Source organism: Pseudophryne corroboree, chromosome 3 (genome assembly GCF_028390025.1).
Source record: "Pseudophryne corroboree isolate aPseCor3 chromosome 3, aPseCor3.hap2, whole genome shotgun sequence".
Classification (NCBI taxonomy): Eukaryota; Metazoa; Chordata; class Amphibia; order Anura; family Myobatrachidae; genus Pseudophryne; species Pseudophryne corroboree.
This window is the reverse complement of record NC_086446.1, coordinates 349,529,996-349,555,114: the sequence shown is the minus strand read 5'-3', so window position 1 is coordinate 349,555,114 and position 25,119 is coordinate 349,529,996. Positions and strand designations below refer to the sequence as shown.

General features: G+C 47.8%; 1 protein-coding gene across 1 annotated transcript in view; it reads right to left on the bottom strand.

Annotated features, from left to right (window-relative positions):
- The window catches only part of PPP1R1B (protein phosphatase 1 regulatory inhibitor subunit 1B), a 129,065-nt gene that overhangs the window by 21,305 nt on the left and 82,641 nt on the right, over positions 1-25,119 (bottom strand). Inside the window, exons 4-6 of the mRNA XM_063959730.1 lie at positions 13,078-13,153; positions 10,511-10,699; positions 10,330-10,428 (exon numbers count right to left, since the gene is read on the bottom strand). Coding sequence (XP_063815800.1) covers positions 10,330-10,428; positions 10,511-10,699; positions 13,078-13,153 — 364 coding nt within the window. The remainder of the gene's footprint in view (positions 1-10,329; positions 10,429-10,510; positions 10,700-13,077; positions 13,154-25,119) is intronic.

The following is a 25,119-nucleotide window of genomic DNA, read 5'->3' as shown; positions in this document are numbered from 1 at the left end:
GTTTGCAGCAGCTTTTCCACACATATCAAGAAGTAGGCGGTTCCAGGTTCTGGCGATAGGAGCCTGGGAGAAGTGGTTCAAGATTCCAGTGTAGGAGCCTAGTGGTGACAGAAAGTTACCCGCCAACTACCCAGTTGGCAGAGTCAGAAAGAACTCTTGTAAATAGCCGCAGTTCTGTCTACACGCCAACATGATACTGTGGGGTGATAGTACAGGGGTTAAGTTGCACTAACATGTAGACAGACAGATGTAAGTCATTGCCAAAGTGGGAGTTTGGGCCGTTATCTTCTAGACATTTTCTTTGTCTTTTAGGTGGTCATTCCGAGTTGAACGCAGCCAGCAACTTTTTGCTGCTGCTGCGATCAACTAGTACACGCCTATGGGGGGGGTGTATTTTAGCTTAGCAGGGCTGCGATCGCTTGTGCAGCCCTGCTAAGCGAAAAAAAATTCATGCAAAAGAAGATTAGCCCTGGACATACTTACCCTGTGAGACGATCTCTGCGATGCTGGGGCCGGCTTTGACGTCAGACATCCGCCCTCTGTTCTGCTGGATACGCCTGCGTTTTCTTCTCCACTCCCCGAAAACGGTCTCCAACGGTCCGGTGACGCCCAGGTACGCCTTCTTTCTGTCAATCTTCTTGCGGTCGGCTGTGCGACCGCTTTCTTCACACTCCTGGACGTAACCTGGCGACCCCTGTCACCGGGCAACATCGCGCACGTGCATTGCGGCCGCCGCGCATGTGCATTCCGGACCCGTTCGCACCGCAGCGACAAACCGCTGCGTGCGAACGGGTCGGAATGACCCTCCTAGTACCGTATTCTGGCTTCTGACTTTGGGGCTAATTTAGACCTGTTCGTAGGGGCGCTTTAAGAGAGGCGGAGGCCCGGGCGCAGCCTCCTTCGTTCGGCTCCCCCCCTCTCTGCCGGCAGGACTCTACTGCGCATGTGTAGATCTCTGGGAAAATGGTGCGGCGGCCATTTTCCCTGAGATTTCTCTACTGTGCATGTGCAGAACTCCGTGAAAATGGCCACTGGGCCATTTTCACAGAGTTTTAATACTGCCGTGGACGTCGCCGCGGGACTCCGGAGGGGTGAGTATTTAGAAAATGGGTGCAGCGTGTGCGGTGGGGGCCCCCTCTGGACTCAGGGGCCCGTGTGCACCGCACACACTGCACCCATTCTAGAAACGCCAGTGCCTGTTCACTCGCTAGGGTTTTTTGCAGTCCTGCGTTCGCATAGTCGCCGCCCATAGGTGAGTGTATTTTCGCTTTGCAAGTGTGTGAACGCACGTGTAGCAGAGCTGTACAAACAGATTTTGTGCAGTCTCTGCGCAGCCCAGGACTTACTCAGCTGCTGCGATCAATTCAGCCTGTCCGGGACCGGAATTGACGTCAGGAACCCTCTCTGCAAACGCTTGGACACGCCTGCGTTTTTCCAGACGCTCCCTGAAAACGGTCAGTTGACACAAAACGCCTTCTTACTGTCAATCTCCTTGCGAATGCCCGTGCGAATGGATACTTTGCACAAACCCATCCCTGGGTGGTGATCCGCTATGTACCCATGCGACGCGCCTGCGCATTGCGGTGCATACGCATGCACAGTTTAGACCTGATCGCCCGCTGTTCGAAAAAAATGCAGCCGGCTCGCCCCCTCCCGCCCAGCAAACGCCTGGGCTGAGATGCCGATCGTATCTCTGGCAAGCGCTGGCGCACTGCGGCGTCTGCGCAGTTCAGACCTGATCTCCCACTGTGCGAAAACGCACAGAAGCGATCAGATCAGAATTAGCCCTGAAGAACTGGAGATAACTGGTGCCTGTAGACAGACACAGACCCTCACTAGCTACATTCTGTTACTACTCAGTCATTTTAATATTTCTCTACCTACATTTTTGTGGGTTCCAGACTATGGATAGGCCAGGGTCAGCTTAAGCCTAGGGGGTGCCCGTGGCATTTAAGACAGGTGGGGGGTGTATATTAGACTGTGCATGCCTTTCAACATGACCCATTCCGGGAGGCACAAAATGCTCTCTACCTGGACTCCCCTGTTAATATATGAGTGGTGTCACTTGTGTTGAACTATTTAATTGATAAGAAAGGTATTTAAACATAGGTGATTGCTATCATAAATTAGGAAGGAAGTCCAAGTAGAGAGCATTTTGTACCTCCTGGAATGGGTCATGTTGTGCGGTATGGATTGTGTATATTAAATTTAACCAAATGGTGTATATTACATTTAAAGTTTTATACTAATAGTTTACTGATGCCTGGGTACTTTTTTTTTAGAACCACCTAATTAAAATACAACTATAAAATGTTGTTGTAGTGGAACAAAGACAACTTAAACAACCTTAAACTATACACAGAAAAATAAAAGCTATAATTTATCTTGTCACATGCAAGAATAGCAGCAGCCTCTGTACTAAAGTGCTTACACACTGGGACAGGACTCAGGAGGACTCTGTGTGTATGTCTCCCTCTCTCTAGACCCTCATTCGTTAACAGTTTACACAGGACTCAGGCACCCAGGCGGGGAGGAGGAGAAGCTGGGATCCCTGTGTCACTTAAAGCTCTATCAATCTCCTATCTAGGGACTAGAGGGAAAGCTAGTCATGTCAATGTGCTGTTGCCGTGGGGCCCCCTGACAAAGAGGGGCCCAGGGTACAGTATGCCATGCATCCCCCCCTTAATCTGGCTATGGGATAGGCACTGTCTAGATCAGGCACTCAGTGTCAAACACAGGATTTCTTGAGGGGGGTTTCCAAATGCAATCCACAATCTCCCAATCTGCAGAACATTGGTGTAAGTGTGGGAGTCTGGGGTAGCGGTAGAAGAACTTAGTACAGACCCTGGACATTAATGTACACATTGGTCCTTTTATACACTGGATACTGTATAGAATACAGCATTAATATTTAACACTATGGATGGTCTATAGTATAGGCTGTACCAAACATATTTAAATAATATAAAATAGTGGTCAGGAAATGACCCATTCCCACTAGAATAAAAAATGACCCATTCCCAATAAGTATACAAATGACCCATTCCCACTAAATATAAAATTACCCATTCCCACTAGTATACAACTGAACCATTCCTAATACTGTAAGTATACAAATGATCCGTTCTACTAATATATAAATGACCCATACCTAGGCTTACCATACTATCCCTTTAAACCGGGATGCTCATAGATTACACAGGTTCTGTGGCTGATTAAAACAAGCAGAAATGGAGGCTTGAAGTCAGCCAGCCACAGAGTGTGTAATTCATTAGTGTTACGGTTTGAAGGGATAGTATGGTGGCCTACCCATACCCAATAAGTAAAGGGTGACCACCCAGTCAGCGACAAAGAGGCAAGAAAAATCTTTGGGAATGTCAAAGAGCTGACACCATGCACGTGCCGAAGGGTGTAGTACGGCTGACCGGTGGTCAGGAGACCGCCGCTCAGCTTACCGACGCCGGGATCCCGGCAGCATAACAGACGCCGGGATCCCAGCGGGGAGGGGCGAGTGCAGCAAGCCCCTTGCGGGCTCGCTGCGCTCGCCACGCTGCGCTCGCCACGCTGAGGGCTCGTGGCGACCTGCGGTCGCTACGGGTTCTATTCCCACTCTATGGGTGTCGTGGACACCCACGAGTGGAAATAGTCCCTGTTGGTCGGCATGCCGACCATCGGGATAGTGAGCCGTCGGGATGGTGGAGGAGGTCATGTGACTGTCGGTCAGCTGACCGCCGGTCACATGAATACCACCCCGGGCCGAGGGTGCGCTTGCAGAAATGTGGCGTGGCCTTGTGCCATCTAGGCCACGCCTCTGGTATGAAATACATTGAAAAAGCCAGATCCACATAAAATACATTGAAAAAGCCTGATTAACATAATACACTTCAGTTCCCCATGTGTCACTCCAACCCCTCCACCCCCCATATGCCACTGTAACAGCCCCTCATGCGTCCAGCAGCCCCCACCACGTGTCCAGCAGCCCCCGCTCCAAACCCATGGTGGTCCATGCCTAGGTATTTGTAGTCCTCCTCTGCTTGCCAGTGGGTGTCTCACCTAGTAAACGGTTCCCTCAGTTCCCGTTGTGCCGCTGGCGCTGTGTGTCGGCTGGAGCACAGCAGTTTCTGGATCTTTTATGGTCACATGATCTCGAGTGTCGGGAGCCACATTTGAATAAAGATAGATCTGCATGTGGCTCGAGAGCTGCGGGTTGGCTATCGCTGTAATAAAGTATTCAAATGACCCATTCCCACTGCACTTTTTTTTTTTTCTACAGAAATGTAAAGGAGACTTTTCACACTGAATTCATGACATTTCTCATACGTCCTAGAGGATGCTGGGGATGCTTCAAGAACCATGGGGTATAGACGGGATCTGCAGGAGACATGGGCACACTATAAGACTTTGAATGGGTGTGAACTGGCTCCTCCCTCTATGCCCCTCCTCCAGACTCCAGTTAGATTGTGTGCCCAGCGAGACTGGATGCACACTGGGGAGCTCTCCAGAGTTTCTCAGGGAAAAGACTTTGTTAGGTTTATTATTTTCAGGGAGACCTGCTGGCTACAGGCTCCCTGCATCGTGGGACTAAGGGGAGAGAAGCAGACCTACTTTTTCTGAGTTCAAGGGCTCTGCTTCTTAGGCTACTGGACACCATTAGCTCCAGAGGGTTCAATCACTTGGTACGCCTAGCTGCTTGTTCCCGGAGCCACGCCTTCACCCCCCTCACAAAGCCAGAAGATAGAAGCCGGGTGAGTATGAGAAGATCAGAAGACTTCAGTTATGGCAGAAGACGGCGTTTGAGGTACCGCGCAGCGCGCCATGCTCCCACACTGATCACGGCACAGGGACCCCCGCCAGTATAAAGATTTTTTGAGCGGAACTGAAGCGCACCATGTAGTGGGCGGGGCTTAGCCGCATGGCTCTGACCAGCGTCATTTTTCTCTTCACAGAAGGCTGCAGAGACGCTGGCCCTGACCTCCACACTGCTGTGCAAGTAACAGGGTGCAAAACGGGGGGGGGGGGGGGCACTAGTGATTGGTGATTTACTATATATGTAAAAAGCGCTAGCAGGTCTGGGCAGTCTTGTTACTGACTGCAGTACCGGGATAGGTGCTGGGTGTGAGCTGGCAGAACTCTCTCTGTGTCTCTCTAACAGGCTCTGCTGTGGGTCTGTCTCTTATAGCCCCAGTGTGGTTGTGGCGGTCGGTACGTGTGTGTGTCGACATGTCTGAGGCTGAATGCTCTTCCCAGGAGGAGGCTGGCGTGGGGACAGACAGTTCTATGAGAGTGACAGTGTCGGCATCGCCGACGGATGATTGGGTCAATATGTTAAGTGTTTTAAACGCAAATGTGACTAAGTTGGCTAAGAGATTTGATAAATCTGAGTCTAAGAACCAGGCATGGAGGAAATCCATGGAGGATGCTTTGTCACAGGTCCAGACCCCTTCGGGGTCACAGAAACGTGCATTTGCCCAGATACTAGATACAGATACCGACACGGACTCTGATTCCAGTGTCGACTATAGTGATGCTAGATTACATCCAAAACTGGCTAAGAGTATTCAGTACATGATTGTGGCGATAAAAGACGTATTACATATTACTGAGGACCCTGCTGTTCCTGATACTAGGGTCTGTATGTTTAAATGAAAGAAACCTGAAGTAACGTTTCCTCTCTCTCGTGAACTGAACGCACTTTTTGAAAAAGCTTGGGAAAATCCTGACAAAAAGATACATGTTCCCAAAAGAATTCCAATGGCATATCCGTTCCCCTCTGGGGACAGGGAAAGCTGGGAGTCAATCCCCATGGTAGACAAAGCTTTATCGCGTCTATCCAAAAAAGTGGCGCTTCCGTCCCCTGACACAGCAGCCCTAAAAGATCCTGCGGATCGTAAGCAGGAAAATACCCTGAAATCCATTTATGTCACTACAGGGTCGCTACTCAGGCCTGCCGTTGCTGCGGCATGGGTGAGTAGCGCTATTGAAAAGTGGGCAGATAACTTGTCCTCTGAGGTAGATACCCTAGACAGGGATAGTGTGCTTTTGACTTTGGGTCACATCAAGGACGCTGCAGCATATTTAAAAGAAGCTGTAAGGGATATTGGCCTTTTGGGATCAAGGGCCAATGCCATGGCAGTCTCAGCAAGGAGAGCATTGTGGATTCATCAATGGAATGCTGATGCTGACTCTAAAAAGGCGATGGAGTCTCTACCGTTTAACGGTAAGGTCTTGTTTAGTGACGGCCTCACTGACCTGGTGTCTACGGCTACCGCGGGTAAGTCATCCTTTTTACCTTATGTTCCTGTACAGCAGAAGAAATCGCCTCACTATCAGATGCAGTTCTTTCGGCCCAACAAATTCAAAAAAAGTTGTGGGTCCTCCTTCCTTGCTGCGAGGGGGAGAGGAAGGGGAACAAGGTCACAGGCTGTGGCAAATTCCCAGGAGCAGAAGTCCTCTCCAGCTTCTACCAAATCCACCGCATGATGCTGGGGCTCCACTGCAAGAGTCCGCACCGGTGGGGGCACGTCTCAAAAATTCTTCAGTCAGGTCTGGGTGCTCTCGGACCTGGATCCTTGGATAGTAGATATAGTAACCCAGGGATACAAGTTAGAGTTTCAAGACGTGCCCCCTCACCGATTTTTCAAATCGGCCTTGCCAGCTTCTCTTCCAGAAAGGGAGATAGTAAGCGCTGCGATACTAAAGTTGTGTCAAAATCAAGTGATTGTCACGGTACCCCCGTCTCAACAGGGGGAAGGTTTTTATTCTAGCCTGTTCGTGGTCCCGAAGCCGGATGGCTCAGTCAGACTGATTCTAAACCTAAAGTCCCTCAATTTCTTTCTGAAAAGATTCAAGTTCAAGATGGAGTCTCTACGAACAGTGATCTCCAATCTGGAGGAGGGGGATTTTATGGTGTCGGTCGACATAAAAGATGCCTACTTACATGTCCCCATATATCCTCCACACCAGGCTTACCTGAGAGTTGCTGTGCAGGATTGTCATTACCAATTTCAGACGTTGCCATTTGGTCTGTCCACGGCTCCGAGGATTTTCACCAAGGTTATGGCGGAAATGATGGTTCTCCTGCGCAAGCAAGGAATCATAATTATCCCGTACTTGGACGATCTCATAAAGGCGAGGTCCAAGGAGCAATTGTTGAAGAATGTTGCTCTTTCACTTGACGATTTTGCAACAACACGGTTGGCTCCTAAATTTGCCAAAATCACAGTTGGATCCAACGACACGGCTGTCGTTCCTGGGTATGATTCTGGATACAGTATTGCAGAGAGTTTTTCTTCCAGTGGAAAAAGCTCAGGAAATACAGACAATGGTAAAACAGATTCTGAAACCGGCAAGGGTGTCCGTTCTTCACTGCACTCGGTTGCTGGGGAAGATGGTGGCGGCCTATGATGCCATTCCGTATGGCAGGTTCCATGCCAGGGTGTTTCAGTGGAACCTACTGGACCAGTGGTCCGGGTTTCACCTGGACATGCACCGGAAAATAATTCTATCTCCCAGGACCAGAATTTCCCTTCTGTGGTGGCTGCACAGTTCTAACCTTCTGGAAGGACGCAGGTTTGGGATTCAGGATTGGATCCTGGTGACCATGGATGCAAGCCTCCGAGGCTGGGGAGCAGTCACACAGGGAAGAAATTTTCAGGGAAAGTGGTCAAGCCAGGAAGCTTGTCTACACAAACATTCTGGAATTAAGAGCCATCCACAACGGCATACTGCAAGCAGAACATCTTCTTCGGTGTCTGCCGGTCTTGATTCAGTCAGACAACGTGACAGCAGTGGCGTACATAAACCGCCAAGGCGGAACAAAGAGCAGAGCGGCGATGGCCGAGGCCACGAAGATCCTTCGCTGGGTGGAAAGGCATGACAGAGCTCTGGCAGCGGTCTTCATTCCAGGAGTAGACAACTTGGAAGCAGACTTCCTCAGCAGACACGATCTCCATCCAGGAGAGTGGGGTCTTCATCAAGAGGTCTTTGCAGAAGTGACAAGTCGTTGGGGAGTTCCTTAAGTGGACATGATGGCGTCCTGCCTCAACAAGAAACTTCAGAGATATTGTTCCAGGTCAAGGGACCCTCAGGCGATAGCGGTGGACGCCCTAGTGACACCGTGGGTGTTTCAGTTGGTCTATGTGTTCCCTCCACTCCCACTCATTCCAAAGGTGTTAAAAATTATAAGAAGAACAAGGGTTCAGGCAATCCTCATTGTTCCGGATTGGCCAAAAAGGACCTGGTATCCAGATCTTCAGGAGTTGCTCATAGAAGATCCCTGGCCTTTTCCTCTTTGGGAGGACCTGTTAAGACAGGGGCCGTGCGTGTATCAGGACTTACCGCGGCTGTGTTTGAAGGCATGGCGGTTGAGCGCCAAATCCTAGCCTGAAAGGGTATTTCCAGTGAAGTCATTCCTATACTTCTTCAGGCTAGAAAAGAAGTAATGGCAAAACATTACCACCGTATTTGGAGAAAATATGTGTCTTGGTGTGAATCCAAGAAGGCTCCCATGGAAGAATTTCACCTGGGGCGTTTGCTTCATTTCCTACAAGCAGGTGTGGATGCGGGCCTAAAGTTAGGCTCTATTAAAGTGCAGATTTCGGCCTTGTCGATCTTTTTTCAAAAATAATTGGCCTCCCTTCCAGAAGTTCAGACCTTCGTAAAAAAGGCGTGCTGCACATCCAACCTCCCTTTGTGCCCCCAGTGGCACCATGGGACCTTAATGTGGTGTTGCAATTCTTGCAGTCACATTGGTTTGAACCTTTGCGCAAGGTTGAGTTAAAATTCCTTACTTGGAAAGTGGTCATGTTGTTGGCCTTGGCGTCTGCAAGGCGAGTGTCTGAGTTGGCGGCTTTGTCTCACAAAAGCCCCTATTTGATTTTTCGTGCTGATAGGGCGGAGTTGAGGACTCGTCAGCAATTTCTGCCAAAAGCGGTTTCATTATTTCATGTTAACCAGCCTATTGTGGTGCCAGTGGCTACTGACGTCTTGGCGGAGTCAAAGTCTCTCGATGTGGTCAGAGCTTTGAAGATCTATGTTGCCAAAAACGGCGCAGATTAGGAAAACAGAGGCTCTGTTTGTCCTGTGGGCTCCAACAAGATTGGGGCTCCTGCTTCTAAGCAGACTATTGCGCGCTGGATTTGTAATACGATTCAGCAGGCTCATTCTACGGCAGGATTGCCGTTACCGAAATCAGTGAAAGGTGGGCTCATCCTGGGCGGCTGCCCGGGGAGTCTCGGCGTTACAACTTTGCCGAGCTGCTACTTGGTCGGGTTCAAACACCTTTGCGAAATTTTACAAGTTTGATACCCTGACTGAGGAGGACCTCTTGTTTGGTCAATCGGTGCTGCAGAGTCATCCGCACTCTCCCGCCCGTTCTAGAGCTTTGGTATAAACCCCATGGTTCTTGAAGCATCCCTAGCATCCTCTAGGACGTATGAGAAAATAGTATTTTAATACCTACCGGTAAATCCTTTTCTCTTAGTCCGTAGAGGATGCTGGGCATCCGTCCCAGTGCGGGCTGCATCTGCAGTTTGGTTATAGTTACGCTCATGTTGCGTTGAGTTCAGTCAATCTGTGACTGTTGGTCATGCCGTTGCATGCGTTGTTGTTGAATGCCATGTTGTACGGCGTGTTAGTGGTGTGAGCTGGTATGTGACTCACCTTAGTTTAAATTAATTACATAAATCCTTTTCCTCGAAATGTCCGTCTCCCTGGGCACAGTTCCTATACCTGGAGTCTGGAGGAGGGGCATAGAGGGAGGAGCCAGTTCACATCCATTCAAAGTCTTATAGTGTGCCCATGTCTCCTGCGGATCCCGTCTATACCCCATGGTTCTTGAAGCATCCCCAGCATCCTCTACGGACTAAGAGAAAAGGATTTACCGGTAGGTATTAAAATCCTATTTTTCCTTTAATCACTTGCCTGGCATAACATCAGAACATCGGTAATCACCATCAGATGCGACCACACCAGCAAGTGCTTTATCTGACCTGGTCGCACAGGATGCAACCAGTCAGACAGTATGTGCAACTGCAGGGAAGGAAAACGTCCTACAGCTCTCAGAGGGACCGGATGGTCCCTCTGCCTTCCCGCACCCTCCCCCAGTGTATGCTGTGATGCCGATCACTACTGATCAGTCAGTAAGGCAGTCCCCCCACCCAGCAACTGCAGACAGTAGCAGCCGCTGGGAAAGTGTTAATTAACCCTCCCAAGTGCATATACAGTATGTACGTAGTATTAAAAAAAATTACGTTTCATTTTTCGACTAAAGCTCACTATTCCTTCAGTTTCCATACTGTTATTTCTTTACATATTCTAAGTGCACTGTACCTGTCTGCGTGTTGTATGTTTCCATGTTTCCTGCTCTGTCCTCCAGCAAAGTGTGGTTCAGAAGGGTCTCCAGATTGCTGCAAGCTAGGTCCTCATCACCTGGTACAAGGGTAAAGATAAAGGTTCTTGGGTGACTGATAAAATAATGACATACATAACTAAGAAATTATTGTAGTTTTACCTGCACCGCATTCCGCACCGCAGTCCAGACAGTCCTCAGACTCTGTGGATGTGGCCTTTATGTTGGGCTCCTCCATCACAGTGTCCTCTGTGCTTTCTTCATCCTCATCATCATCATCCCCATCCTCATCATCACTGTCGCCAAGAGAGCCAAGGGACTGCATATGAGACTGGACTAAGCGCTGGACAGCTGCAAATAACAGACTCAAATATAGCTTAATGACATTGACAAAGAAAAAGACATACTCGTAGGATTTCTATGTAAAACAGAAAATCACCATGCTCAGTCTGACATGGTAGTTCACTAGGAGAATGCTTAGATTGGCAAATGCATATGAGAATCCGTAACAAATCGCAGCGGCGCATGACTAGCCTACACCTCTGATCAGATCCATAGTGATTCATTGTTATGTACAGCATAGGTGTCAGAACAGAGGGGGCAGCTCCCCCCCCCAAAACATCTGCAAGTCGCCTGTCAATGTTGATGGGAGAGCAGCACTCTGCACTGCCTCTGTCTTATAGTACAGAGCTGATGGATAGTAGAACCTGCTAAGGCTCTCACAGCAGATCTGCCCTGCATCAGGCGCTACTGCGCATACACAGCCAGTCCATAGGTCTCTCTTCTCCAATGCACCCCAGGCTGCCTGGACCCTGCTGCTCCTTTTGTGGCTACAATTAGATCCCTTAGAGCAGAGGTTTCCAAATGCAGTCCGCAAAGCAACCCTAACAATCCAGGTTTTAAGTGGGGTGACCATATTATCCCTTTTACCTGGGACGCTCATGGATTACACAGGTTCTGTAGCTTATTAAAACCTGGTGAAATGCAGGCTTGAAGTCAGCCAGCCACAGAACCTGTGTAATCCATGAGTGTCCCAAGAAAAAGGGATAATATGGTCACCCTATTTTAAGTATATCCATGCTTGGCCACAGATTACTTTATTAATACCTCAGCTCAATCAATTTAATTTTACCTTTTGTACTGAGCCATGGATATCTTTAAAACCTGGAACATTAGGGTGCCTTGAAGACAGAGGGGTCATTCAGATCTGCTTGCTGCTGTGCGTATTCGCACAGCGGGTGATCAGATCCAAACTGCGCATGCACCGCACTGCTGCAACGGGCATCGGCGCCCTGCGACGGGATTGTGCGAAGGACCTATTCGCACGGTGTTCGCAAGGAGATTGACAGGAAGAGGCCGTTTGTGGGTGGCAACTCACCATTTTCAGGGAGTCTCCAGAAAAACGCAGGTGGGACCAAGCATTTTCAGGAATGTGTCTGAGGTCAGCTCCGGCCCCAATCAGCCTGCTGTCATCGCACTGGAAGAGTAAGTCCTGGGCTGCGCAGAGACTGCACAAAATCAGTTTGTACAGCTCTGCTACACATGCGATTGCACACTTGCACAGGGAAAGTACACCCCCCCTGTAGGCAGCGACTATCTGATCGCAGGGCAGCAAAGCGCTCAGATCTGAATGACCCCCAGAGTTTGGGAACGTCTGCCCTAGAGTCTTTGCAACATCCTTAATTGCATTGATTAGCACCACCTGAAAGAGGGAGCCGGGTTCACTTGAACACACTTTGCAGTGAAACCAAGTTGCCGTACAGGTTGCAGCAGTGATAAACTAGGTGCTCTATGTTTATTACACAATTTTTTTTTTCATTCTTACAGTGACACAGAAAGAAGTTAAGCATCCACAGTGCCGAAAGCCTTAAACATTTGTGCAATCATTAATTTATGCTACCACTGCTATATATACCATTAGGCTTACCATACTATCACTTTAAACTTGGACACTCATGAATTACACAGGTTCTGTGGCTGGCTTAATTCAAACCTGCATTTCCCTTGGTTATAAACAGCCATAGAACCTGTGTAATTCTTGAGTGTCTCGGTTTAAAAGGATAGTATGATAGCCTATATACCATACTGCTTAAATGCCCAAGCACCCTACTGCACTCACAGTGAGTTCAGCCTGATGGTGTATTCTGCACCAGATGCACTACAATGACCGGCAAACCCTGTATGCTCCAGGCTGCCACTATTTACTACTGATTACCCCAGCATCAGGTACAGTAGGTGGAGTGGCCTGTTACTGCAGCTGCCCATGAGGGGGCAGCCTTCAGCAAATTAGGGGCACCAAAATTACATTTTGATGCCCCTGACTTGCAGGCATAGTCCTAACCTATGTGATTCTTAGGACCAAGCCATAATTGGACAACAGCAGGGTGACTATTGTTCATATGTACATTTTAATCTTATGTCATACCTCCCAACATTCAGGGTAATCGAAACAGGACTCCTGAGCGTGGCCTCAGCAAAAGGAGCATGGCTTTGAGGGGAGTATGCATGCGCACAGCATCTATTCACCACTTCCTCCCAACAGCCCAATCCCCCCCCCTTCCCCGCTGCGGGACACTGCGGCCCACGGGTGGGACAGCAGGACAGTGCCCAAAAAACAGGTATGTTATTGTAGGAGTTCCAGTAAAACATGTATATTTCTTTACTCTGTGATGCTATAAGCTCTGCAAACAAACAGAGTAATGCAAGAAACACATGAGAAAATGCCTCACCTTTAATTGATGGAGGGATGTAGGGATATGGATTGGGTCTTTTTGTCGTTAGTGGTTGAGTATCACCTGACAGCTTCTAGGAGAAAACAAGATGTGTAGGGAGACAGTTTAGACTCCAAAAAGCATATATAAGCGCATAAGTCCTGATTCACGTTTGTAAGTAAAGCAAAAAAGCAAGCATCTGGGCAACGCCATGTTGCACTGCAGGTGGGTGGGTTATATTTTTTTCTGTGCAGGGTAAATACTGGCTGCTTTGGCATGTAGCCCACAAATACTGGACAGCTTTATTTTTGTAATTCATTTTTTATTTCAGATTGAAAACACTCCATCCAAATGTAAATCTCTCTGCCCATGTTACACCTGTCCCACCTGCAGTTATTGCTGGGTCTACGGTTCAGTGGAAAAAGGTTCTTGAATAATCCGACCTGGGTAGCTACCAGGGTCGGACCTGGGAAACGCTGCAGTGCAAACGGGTGACCTGGGTCATGCATTCCAGCTCCTTTTAAAGACCAATGAAGAACCGGATGTCGTCTCCAAGTGCTGGCAGAGGGAAGACCCACCACTAACCCGGGTCCAGCCTATGGTGTTAATGGGGTTTTAATCTGCTCAGTGTCGGACTGGGGCACGAAGGGCTCACCAGGAAATGTAGTGGAGGGGGCTTAAGCTTAAAGCTTGACTGCGGTGTTACCAGCCACCATAGAGGCACTTGGCCAACCATTAAAGAGGACATGCAAAGTACAGGATACCTTTATAAAGGATGGAAAGGGGTGTGTCAGGACCACCCACTTTGATTGGCAGGAGGGCTAATCTTGGTGTAGCTTCCATAGACATAAACCAAGTACCCTGGGTTTTAGGTGGAAAAGGGGTATTAATGAAGTACAATATAAGCACAGCATTAGTAAGGACAGATTAGAGCAGGGCTGGCCAAACCGGTCCTCGAGATCTACCAACAGTTCATGTTTTCCAGGTCTCCTGGAGATCTGTAGAATTATCAGGTAGGAATAAATGCAGCACATCTTAATTAGTAATGATTACACCTGTGCACTAGCTAGGTGGTCTGGAAAATGTGAACTGTTGGTAGATCTCGAGGACTGGTTTGGCCAGCTCTGGATTAGAGTATAGATGACAGAATACACCCAGGGCCAGACACATGTAAATATCATTCCAAACAAAGAGCATCGTTTCTCTGTGTATTTGTATTTATCAGCATAAGTAATAAATGCTGTTCGGCTTTCTGTTCCATAGACTACATAACACTGCATAACTACAAAATTATGAAATACATAGATGAATACTTGTTTGGAATATGGCAAAAATAAAAATAAAATATTTTAGAGATTTTACTAACCTTATTGAATGCAGCAAGGGAGGCTCAGCAAAGGATATATAAAATGTTTCAATACAATATCCCTTTAAAGACTGTGAAGTGTTTCTGCACTGTCTCAAAATCTAAGAACTCACATAACTTTCCAATGAAGCATTCCTGCTGACATCAGCAGTATGGCTCAGCAGTACTGTTATGTTGTGCCTTGGCCTCTCTGAAATAATAACACTTTTGCACTTAGTTTTGATGTAGCACTGCTGAGGGTCACCCAGGGTAAATGGGTGACCTGTTCTATTTGATGTGCAGAGAGAACCAGCAGTGCTTACTGCATAGAGGTTGGACTGATGGAAACTAGAAATTTGGTTTTAGTAATAGGTGACGCATTTTCCCTTTGCACACCAGACTTTCTGGAAATAGCCCTAGCCCCTATAGAATAACACTGTAGATAACTTATGGAGGCATACAATGACTTCTAAGAGAAAAACTAACAGTTAGTTCCTAACAAAATTACTGTATGTGCAATGTTTTATCTCCAGATGGAACATTTACATATATACTGTATATGTCAGTGCTTCAAAACGTGTTATCTCAAAGTAGAGGCAGACATTACGGACAGAAGATCCTATTGACATAACTGAGGCATAAGAAATAATGTGTCTCATGGCACAGTGATGTCACTAGCTCTTAGATTATTGACAGCTTTTCATAAATTTTGGACTTGTCCACAAAATGTTGCCTCCATTTGGTATAGCTGACAAGTCTACTTTTGCGCTTTTAAATCTACTTATACTAATCCCTTGCGTACCCTTATTGACAAAAACTTGTGGACCCCAATGCAGTTGTAATTTAAAGGCCTGTTCATCCTTCTTCATAATTAAATGTCCCTCTATAGCCTTATAATTGCCACCCGTGACTCCTGAACAAGTCTGCATGTAGAATGGGGAAGATTGACCATTGCACTCAGAGTATCCACATATCTGTTACAGGTTAGTTTCAAGTAATATGAACTAGTGATGGGTCATCCTCTGTTATTTCTTTGTGGAGTCATTTTCCATAGGTTTCCAGAACCTGCCTTCAAATGTCATCTGACTGTTTTGTGACTTTAGCCAAATAGTGGTAGCCTATATCATCATTAACCTGATTAAAACATTCATTGAAACTAACAATGGATATATTATACTTTATAATGATCATGTTGTACTATATAATGATGTGGAGTATTTGTGTATACCAATAATAATGAACTCACTGCACTGTACAATTGCATTAAGCATATCTAACCAGCCTGTCACGGTCCGGTGGATTGGGTCCCGGGAGTCCCGGGTCCCGGTACTTACCTGTGTCCGGACGCTCTGGCGCTGTCCCTCCGGAGGGGGTGCAGGCTGCTGGCGCTGGTCTCAGCTTGCACGGAGGTCTGGGATGCCAGGGGCCAGAGGCAGTAGCATGTGTGAGTGCAGCTTCTAGCTACAGAGTTGCAGTATGGGTGGGCCATCTTGGAAGGGTCACATGACCCAAATCGTCCAGTGACCAGTGTGACTTGCAAAGCCAATGAGAAACAGCCTGCAGGTATAAACCTGAGGCTTTCTGGGTGAGAAATCGCCAGTGCAACGTCTCTCACACAGCCTTGTGTGTGCTAGTTAATCTGTGCTTCACAGCCTTGCTCCTGTAGCATCCTGTTCCTGGAATTCTTCTGATTCACCGGATTTCCAGGTCATTTCGGCACACTAGCTGATCCTTCTCCCTCAGCTCATTCCAGTCATCAGCCGACCTACCTCCGGGGTCCTGCCTGGCGTTCGCGCTCGGGCAGCCGGGCTCTGCCGATCCATTCGCTTCTACAGAATTTTCTAGTTACAGCTCCAGCAGTACCTTCATAGGAGACCTATGAAAAAGACCTTTATTCAGCCTGCCCGGCTTATCCTGTCGAAGGTTACCCACACTGAGTCTCAAGCCACAACTCCGGATTCCCAAAATCCAAGCGGCATGACAGTTTGCACGGGCCCTATGGATCCGGATGGTGCGCATGGTGCCGGTACGGAGATTTTGCAGGGCATTGCTTCTCATCTGGGAAGCCTGGAGGAGTCGCAACGTCAGTTAGCTCAATTCATACAAGGAATATCTTCCCGGCAAGACTTCATTCAGGTCGACATCGCTAACATTGCCGCCGGTCGGCGAACAAAGTCTCAACAGGCGCCGCCTGTTCCAGTGCCGATGGTAGCCTCTCCTTCTTCCTTAGGTTTACCCACGCCAACCAAGTTCGACGGGAACCTGAAGATGTGCCGCAGATTCTTAAACCAGTGCGAGATTCATTTCTCATTACAGCCTTTCAACTTCCCGTCCCAGAAAGCTAAAGTAGCATATACTGTTTATCTTCTGGCTGGTCCAGCTCTGGATTGGGTGTCACCCCTGTGGGAAAGAGCCGATTCCCTACTCGATAATTATTCTGAGTTCCTTGTTTCCTTTCGGAAGATTTTTGACGAGTCCGGATGTACCACATCGACTTCAATAGAGATAATGCGTCTACGGCCAGGGAACCGGACAGTCGGCCAATACGCAGTACAGTTTCAGAACTATGCCTCTGAGCTTCAGTGGAACGAGGAAGCATTAATAGCTGCTTTTTGGAATGGTCTGTCCGAAAAAATTAAGGATGTGTTGGCTACTCGGGATTTACCCCTCAAGCTGGACGATCTGATTTCCCTTTGTACCAAGGTGGATCTGCGTTTTCGAGAGCGACAGTCGGAAAAGAATCATGGGGAACATTTGAGATTCCGTTCTCCTCCACCTTCATCCTCGAGCTCTCCACCAGAGGTGATCCAAGACGAGCCTATGCAAATTATTAGGGCTCGCCTCACTCCAGAGGAACGTCAGAGGAGAAGCAGGGAGAACTTGTGTCTGTATTGCGGGGCTTCGGGACACTTGGTAGCTTCCTGCACTCAGCGTTCGGGAAACTAATCCTCCTAACCAGCAGTGGAGACACTAGGTTAGGAGTGTTGAATCTGTCTCCATCTCACTCTGAACCAGTCCTAGAGGTTACCTTGGAGTTTCCACAGGGTTCTAAAGATTTTCTCTCTCTCTTAGATTCGGGAGCCGCTGAGAACTTTATCACGACAGATGTGGTGCAACAGTTACAGATTCCTACAGTCGAGCTTCCTCGTCCGATTTCACTCTCCACTGTGGATGGCAGTTGAATTTCCAGCGGAGTCGTCACTCAACAGACTCTACCTCTCCGTTTATGTATCGGAGCACTCCATAAGGAGTTACTTAATTTCTTCGTTTTTCCGAGGGCTACTCATAAAATTGGTTTAGGGCTTCCTTGGCTCCAGAAGCACAACCCAAGAATCGATTGGGGAAGTATGCAAGTTTTGGCTTGGGGAGAGTCCTGTGCCCTTTCCTGTCTCCCCTGTGTTAAACCTTTGAATAAAAGTCTATTGGAAATTCACCCGCAAATACTGCTTCAGTATTCTTCCTATTCTTTAGCAAGGAGGCAGCAGAGGTTCTACCTCCCCACAGACCTTGGGATTGACCCATAGATCTAATACCAGGGAAAAGTCCACCAAGGGGGTGGATATGTCCTCTTTCGGCACCCTAGACAGAGTCCATGTTGGAATACATCAAGGAGAATCTTCCCAGGGGTTTCATTCGGCCCTCCACATCCCCGGCCGGGGCAGGGTTCTTCTTTGTTCAGAAAAAAGATGGAGGTCTTCGCCCCTGCATCGACTACCGGGGGCCTGAACGAGATAACGATCAAAAATCGTTACCCGCTACCCCTGATATCAGAGCTATTCAATCAGGTTAAGGGAGCTTCAGTCTTCACCAAATTAGACCTCAGGGGAGCGTATAATCTGATCCAGATTAGAGCAGGTTATGATTGGAAAACGGCGTTCAACACTCAGGATGAGCACTTCGACTATCAAGTCATGCCCTTCAGGCTCAGTAAGGCGCCAGCTGTTTTCCAGAACTTTGTAAACTAAATCTTCAGGGATCTACTTTATAAATCAGTCGTAGTCTACTTAGATGACATCTTGATTTTGTCAGCCAATCTGGAAGACCACCGTTTACAAGTTCAAGAGGTGCTAAAGAGACTACATCAACATCACTTGTACTGCAAGTTGGAAAAATGTGTTTTCGAACAACCTTCTATGTCTTTCCTGGGTTACATAATCTCTGGCTCAGGTTTAGAGATGGACCCAGCCAAAATACAAGCGGTTCTCAACTGGCCCAAACCTACTACACTCAAGTCTATACAACGTTTCTTGGGTTTTGCGAATTTCTATCGAAGATTTATCAAAGGGTTCTCCTCTATAGTGGCTCCTGTCACCGCTCTCACTCGAAAGGAGGGTAACCCAAAGGAGTGGTCACCATCTGCTGACGCAGCATTCCAACATTTGAAACAGGCGTTCACTACAGCTCCGGTTTTAAGGCAACCCAATATCAATAAAGCCTTGTGCTGGAGGTCGATGCTTCTGCCGACGCTGTGGGAGCAGTTCTCTCCTAACATTCAGAGGATAACAAGCTTCATCCATGCGGGTTCTTTTCCAAGAAATTTCTTCAGGCAGAAAGGAACTATACGATAGGGGAGCAAGAGCTTCTAGCCGTCAAATTAACCTCTATTTTCATTGATCACAAGAACCTGATTTTCCTCAAGAATATTCAGTGTTTGAATCCTCGCTTAGCCTGGTGGGGCATGTTCTTTTCACGATTCAACTTCATCCTAACTTTCCGAACAGGATCCCAAAACCAAAAAGCTGATGTTCTCTCACGATCCTACTCTATAGATGATTCTAAGGACCCTCTTCCTCTTCAGCCAGTTTTCGAGACTCGGAATTTCGCCTCAACAAAGATTCAGCCCCCAGTGGGGAAAGTGTTCGTTCCTCTTCCTCTTCGGAAAAAGTTACTATCCTGGGCTCATAATTCACGGTTTTCCGGTTATGCCGGAGTTCATAAGACAACCAAATTTGTCCAATGCTCTTATTGGTGGCCTTCATTAAAATCAGATGTCTCTACTTTCATAGTTTCCTGTACCAAATGTGCGCAACATAAAACCCTTCGTCAACGGCCTGCCAGGGGATTGACTACGCTAACTGTTCCCAAGTTGCCTTAGACACATCTCTCCATGGACTTCATTACGGATTTACCCTCTTCTAAGGGGTTCACTACCATTTGGGTAATCGTCGATCACTTTTCCAAGATGGTTCATTTTGTGCCCCTCAAGGATCTTCCCACTGCATCCAAATTAGCTCAGTTCTTTGTCTCAGAAGTCTTCAAATTCCATGGTCTTCCAACTGAAATCATTTCAGATCGTGGAGTCCAGTTTGTGGCTAGATTTTGGAGGGCTCTCTGTGCAGCTTTACAGATCCAATTAAAGTTTTCAATGGCATATCACCCACAGACCAATGGAAGCACGGAGAGTCAATCAAGACTTGGAGACGTTCCTCAGAATCCACATCTCCTCCTGTCAAGACGACTGGATCGAACAACTACCATGGGCAGAGTTTGCTCACAACATCTCCTATCACTCTTCCACAGGCTATACTCCCTTCTTCACAGTATACGGTTTACATCCCCGGGTTCCTCCGTTTTTGGATCTACCCACTCCAGATCTTCCTGCAGTATAAAATTCATTCAAGGGACTTTCTAGAATCTGGAAGACAGTTCATCAGAATCTGCAAAAGGCTTCTGCCTCGTTATAAGTTTTGGGCGGATAAAAAAAGAAGAATGGTGCCTAAATTAACAGTTGGAGATCGGGTCTGGCTCTCAACTCGCAACTTGAGGTTACGTGTTCCGTCCATGAAATTCGCTCCTCGCTACATTGGGCCCTTCCCTGTGGAACAGGTGATCAACTCCGTAACTTACAAACTTAAGTTACCTCCTTATCTGAGAGTTTTCCCAACCTTCCATGTCTCACTCTTGAAGCCTTTAGTATTAAATAAGTTTTGTAAGGTCCTTCCTTGTTCTCCAAAAGTTGTCACGGATAGTGGTGTAGAATTTGAGATTAAAAAAATCCTTGATTCCTGGATAAGACATGATCATCTACAATATCTTCTAGATTGGAAGGGTTATGGTCCTGAAGAACGTTCTTGGGAGGATTCTTCAGATGTACATGCTCCTGCGTTGCTTCACAAGTTTCATGAAGAGAATCCCATCATACCTGGTGGCTGTCCAGTGGCCATCCTTAAAAGGGGGGGGGGGGGGGGGTAATGTCATGGTCCCGCGGATCAGGTCCCGGGAGTCCCGGTACTTACCTGTCCGGACTGTCTGGCGCGGTCCCTCCGGAGGGGGTGAAGGCTGCTGGCGCTGGTCTCAGCTTGCACATAGGTCTGAGAGGCCAGGGGGCAGAGGCAGCAGCATGTGTGAGTGCAGCTTCCAGCTGCAGAGTTGCAGTATGGGTGCGGCCATCTTGGAAGGGTCACCTGACCCAAATCGTCCAGTGATCAGTTTGACTTGCAAAGCCAATGAGAAACAGCCTGCAGGTATAAACCTGAGGCTTTCTAGGTGAGAAATCGCCAGTGCAACATCTCTCACACAGTCTTATGTGTGCTAGTTAATCTGTGCTTCACAGCCTTGCTTCTGTAGCATCTTGTTCCTGGAATTCTTCTGATTCACCGGATTTCCGAGTCATTTCGGCACACTAGCTGATTCTCCGGTTACCTTCGATCTCTGAACCCTCAGCTCATTCCAGTCATCAGCTGACCTCCCTCCGGGGTCCTGCCAGGCGTTCGCGCTCGGGCAGCCGGGCTCTGCCGATCCATTCGCTTCTACAGAATTTCCTAGTTACAGCTCCAGCAGTACCTTCATAGGAGACCTATGAAAATGACCTTTATTCAGCCTGCCCGGCTTATCCTGTTGAAGGTTACTGACACAGAATCTCAAGCCACAACTCCGGATTCCCAAAATCCAAGCAGCGTGACACAGCCCTCCCAATATAACCCATCCACCTTTTACCAAATGCACTACCACCAGTGTACTACTTATTTTACTAGTGCAGCTTTGTGAGTAAACAAATTAATTTGTTAATGTTACGTAATTAATTCAGCCCAGGTTACTGCAATAGTAAGAGAGTTCACAGCCTAGCATTTTGTACCCATGATTCGTGGAGGGAGAAGGGCATTTCCAGACACAGCAGCATGATGTTTGCACTATCCAGCACTATCTATCTTGGGAAAGAACATTTATATGCTTATTTAAGTCAATGTCATAAATGAACTAAGGTGTACTGTACATATAATAGTATGGAAGTAGTAAGTACTGCAGTGTACCAGCCCTACTGTCATGGCTATTGTGCCAGATTAATGTATATTACTTGGGGGGGGGAGGTAGGTAGCCATCAGTGGCAGCTCTAGATGAAACTGATAATAAGATTTTACTTACCGATAAATCTATTTCTCATAGTCCGTAGTGGATGCTGGGGACTCCGTCAGGACCATGGGGAATAGCGGCTCCCCAGGAGACAGGGCACAAAAGCAAGCTTTTAGGATCACATGGTGTGTACTGGCTCCTCCCCCTATGACCCTCCTCCAAGCCTCAGTTAGGTACTGTGCCCGGACGAGCGTACACAATAAGGAAGGATCTTGAATCCCGGGTAAGACTCATACCAGCCACACCAATCACACCGTACAACTTGTGATTTGAACCCAGTTAACAGTATGATAACAATGAAGTAGCCTCTAAAAAAGATGGCTCACAACAATAATAACCCGATTTTTTTGTAACAATAACTATGTACAAGTAGTGCAGACAATCCGCACTTGGGATGGGCGCCCAGCATCCACTACGGACTATGAGAAATAGATTTATCGGTAAGTAAAATCTTATTTTCTCTAACGTCCTAGTGGATGCTGGGGACTCCGTCAGGACCATGGGGATTATACCAAAGCTCCCAAACGGGCGGGAGAGTGCGGATGACTCTGCAGCACCGAATGAGAGAACTCCAGGTGCTCCTCAGCCAGGGTATCAAATTTGTAGAATTTAGCAAACGTGTTTGCCCCTGACCAAGTAGCTGCTCGGCAAAGTTGTAAAGCCGAGACCCCTCGGGCAGCCGCCCAAGATGAGCCCACCTTCCTTGTGGAATGGGCATTTACAGATTTTGGCTGTGGCAGGCCTGCCACAGAATGTGCAAGCTGAATTGTACTACAAATCCAACGAGCAATAGTCTGCTTAGAAGCAGGAGCACCCAGCTTTTTGGGTGCCTACAATATAAACAGCAAGTCAGACTTTCTGACTCCAGCCGTCCTGGAATTATATATATATATATATATATTTTCAGGGCCCTGACAACGTCTAGCAACTTGGAGTCCTCCAAGTCCCTAGTAGCCGCAGGCACCACAATAGGTTGTTTCAGGTGAAACGCTGACACCACCTTAGGAAGAAACTGGGGACGAGTCCGCAGTTCTGCCCTGTCCGAATGGAAAATCAAATATGGGCTTTTGTAAGACAAAGCCGCCAATTTTGACAATCGCCTGGCCGAGGCCAGGGCCAACAGCATGGTCACTTTCCATGTGAGATATTTCAAATCCACAGATTTGAGTGGTTCAAACCAATATGATTTGAGGAATCCCAACACTACGTTGAGATCCCACGGTGCCACTGGAGGCACACAAGGGCTGTATATGCAATACTCCCTTGACAAACGTCTGGACTTCAGGAACTGAAGCCAATTCTTTCTGGAAGAAAATCTATAGGGCCGAAACTTGAACCTTAATGGACCCCAATTTGAGGCTCATAGACACTCCTGTTTGCAGGAAGTGCAGAAATCGACCTAGTTGAAATTTTTTCGTGGGGCCCTCCTGGCCTCACCCACGCAACATATTTTTACCACATGTGGTGATAACGTTGTGCGGTCACCTCCTTCCTGGCTTTGACCAGGGTAGGTATGACCTCTTCCGGAATGCCTTTTCCCTTAGGATCCGGCGTTCAAACCGCCATGCCGTCAAACGCAGTCGCGGTAAGTCTTGGAACAGACAAGGTCCCTGCTGGAGCAGGTCCTTTCTTAAAGGCCGATGCCACGGTTCCTCTTGGAACAGACATGGTACTTGCTGAAAGCAAATCCCTTCTTAGCTCCCGAGGCCATTAGTCCTCTGTGAGCATCTCTTGAAGTTCCGGTTACCAAGTCCCTCTTGGCCAATCCGGAGCCACGAGTATAGTTCTTACTCCTCTATGTCTTATAATTCTCAATACCTTGGTTATGAGAAGCAGAGAAGGGAACACATACACCGACTGTTACACCCACGGTGTTACCAGGACGTCCACAGCTATCGCCTGAAGGTCTCGTGACCTGGCGCAATACCTGTCCCATTTTTTTTTTGTTCGGGCGGGACGCCATCATGTCCACCTTTGGTCTTTCCCAACGGTTCACAATTATGCGGAAAACTTCCCGATGAAGTTCCCACTCTCCCGGGTGGAGGTCGTGCCTGCTGAGGAAGTCTGCTTCCCAGTCGTCCACTCCCGGAATGAACACTGCTGACAGTGCTATCACATGATTTTCCGCCTAGCGAAAAATCCTTGCCGTTTTGCCACTGCCCTCCTGCTTCTTGTGCCGCCCTTTCTGTTTACGTGGGCGACTGCCGTGATGTTATCCCACTGGATCAATACCGGCTGACCTTGAAGCAGAGGTCTTGCTAAGCTTAGAGCATTATAAATTTGCTCTTAGCTCCAGTATATTTATGTGGAGAGAATTCTCCAGACTTGATCACACTCCTTGTGTGACTGCTCCCCAGCCTCTCAGGCTGGCCTCCGTGGTCACGAGCATCCAATCCTGAATGCCGAATTTGCGGCCCTCTAGAAGATGAGCACTCTGTAATCACCACAGGAGAGACACCCTTGTCCTTGGATATAGGGTTATCCGCTGATGCATCTGAAGATGCGATCCGGACCATTTGTCCAGCAGATCCCACTGAAGAGTTCTTGCGTGAAATCTGCCGAATGGAAGCGCTTCGTAATAAGCCACCATTTTTACCAGGACTCTTGTGCAATGATGCACTGACACTTTTCCTGGTTTTAGGAGGATCCCGATTAGCTCGGATAACTCCCTGGCTTTCTCCTCTGGGAGAAACACCTTTTCCTGGACTGTGTCCAGAATCATCCCTAGGACCAGCAGACGTGTCGTCGGAACAACTGCGGTTTTGGAATATTTAGAATCCACCCGTGCTGTCGTAGAACTACTTGAGATAGTGCTACTCCGACCTCCAACTGTTCTCTGGACCTTGTTCTTATCAGGAGGTCGTCCATTTTCTTTGAAGACGAATCCTCCTTTCGGTCATTACCTTGGTAAGGACCCGGGGTGCCTTGGACAATCCAACGGCATCGTCTTGAAACTGATAGTGACAGTTCTGTACCACGAACCTGAGGTACCCTTGGTGAGAAAAGGCAAATTTTGGGACATGGAGGTAAGTATCCCTGATGTCCCGGGACACCATATAGTCCCCTTGTTCTTTGCTATCACTGCTCTGAGTGACTCCATCTGGATTTGAACCCTTGTAAGTGTTCAAATTTTTCAGATTTAGAATAGGTCTCACCTAGCCTTCAGTACCACCATATAGTGTGGAGTAATACCCCTTTCCTTGTTGTCGGAGGGGTAAATTTATTATCACCTGCTGGGAATACAGCTTGTGAATTGTTTTCAATACTGCCTCCCTGTCGGAGGGAGACATTGGTACAGCAGACTACAAGAACCTGCGAGGGGGGAAACCTCTCGACATTCCAATCTGTACCCCTTGGATACTACT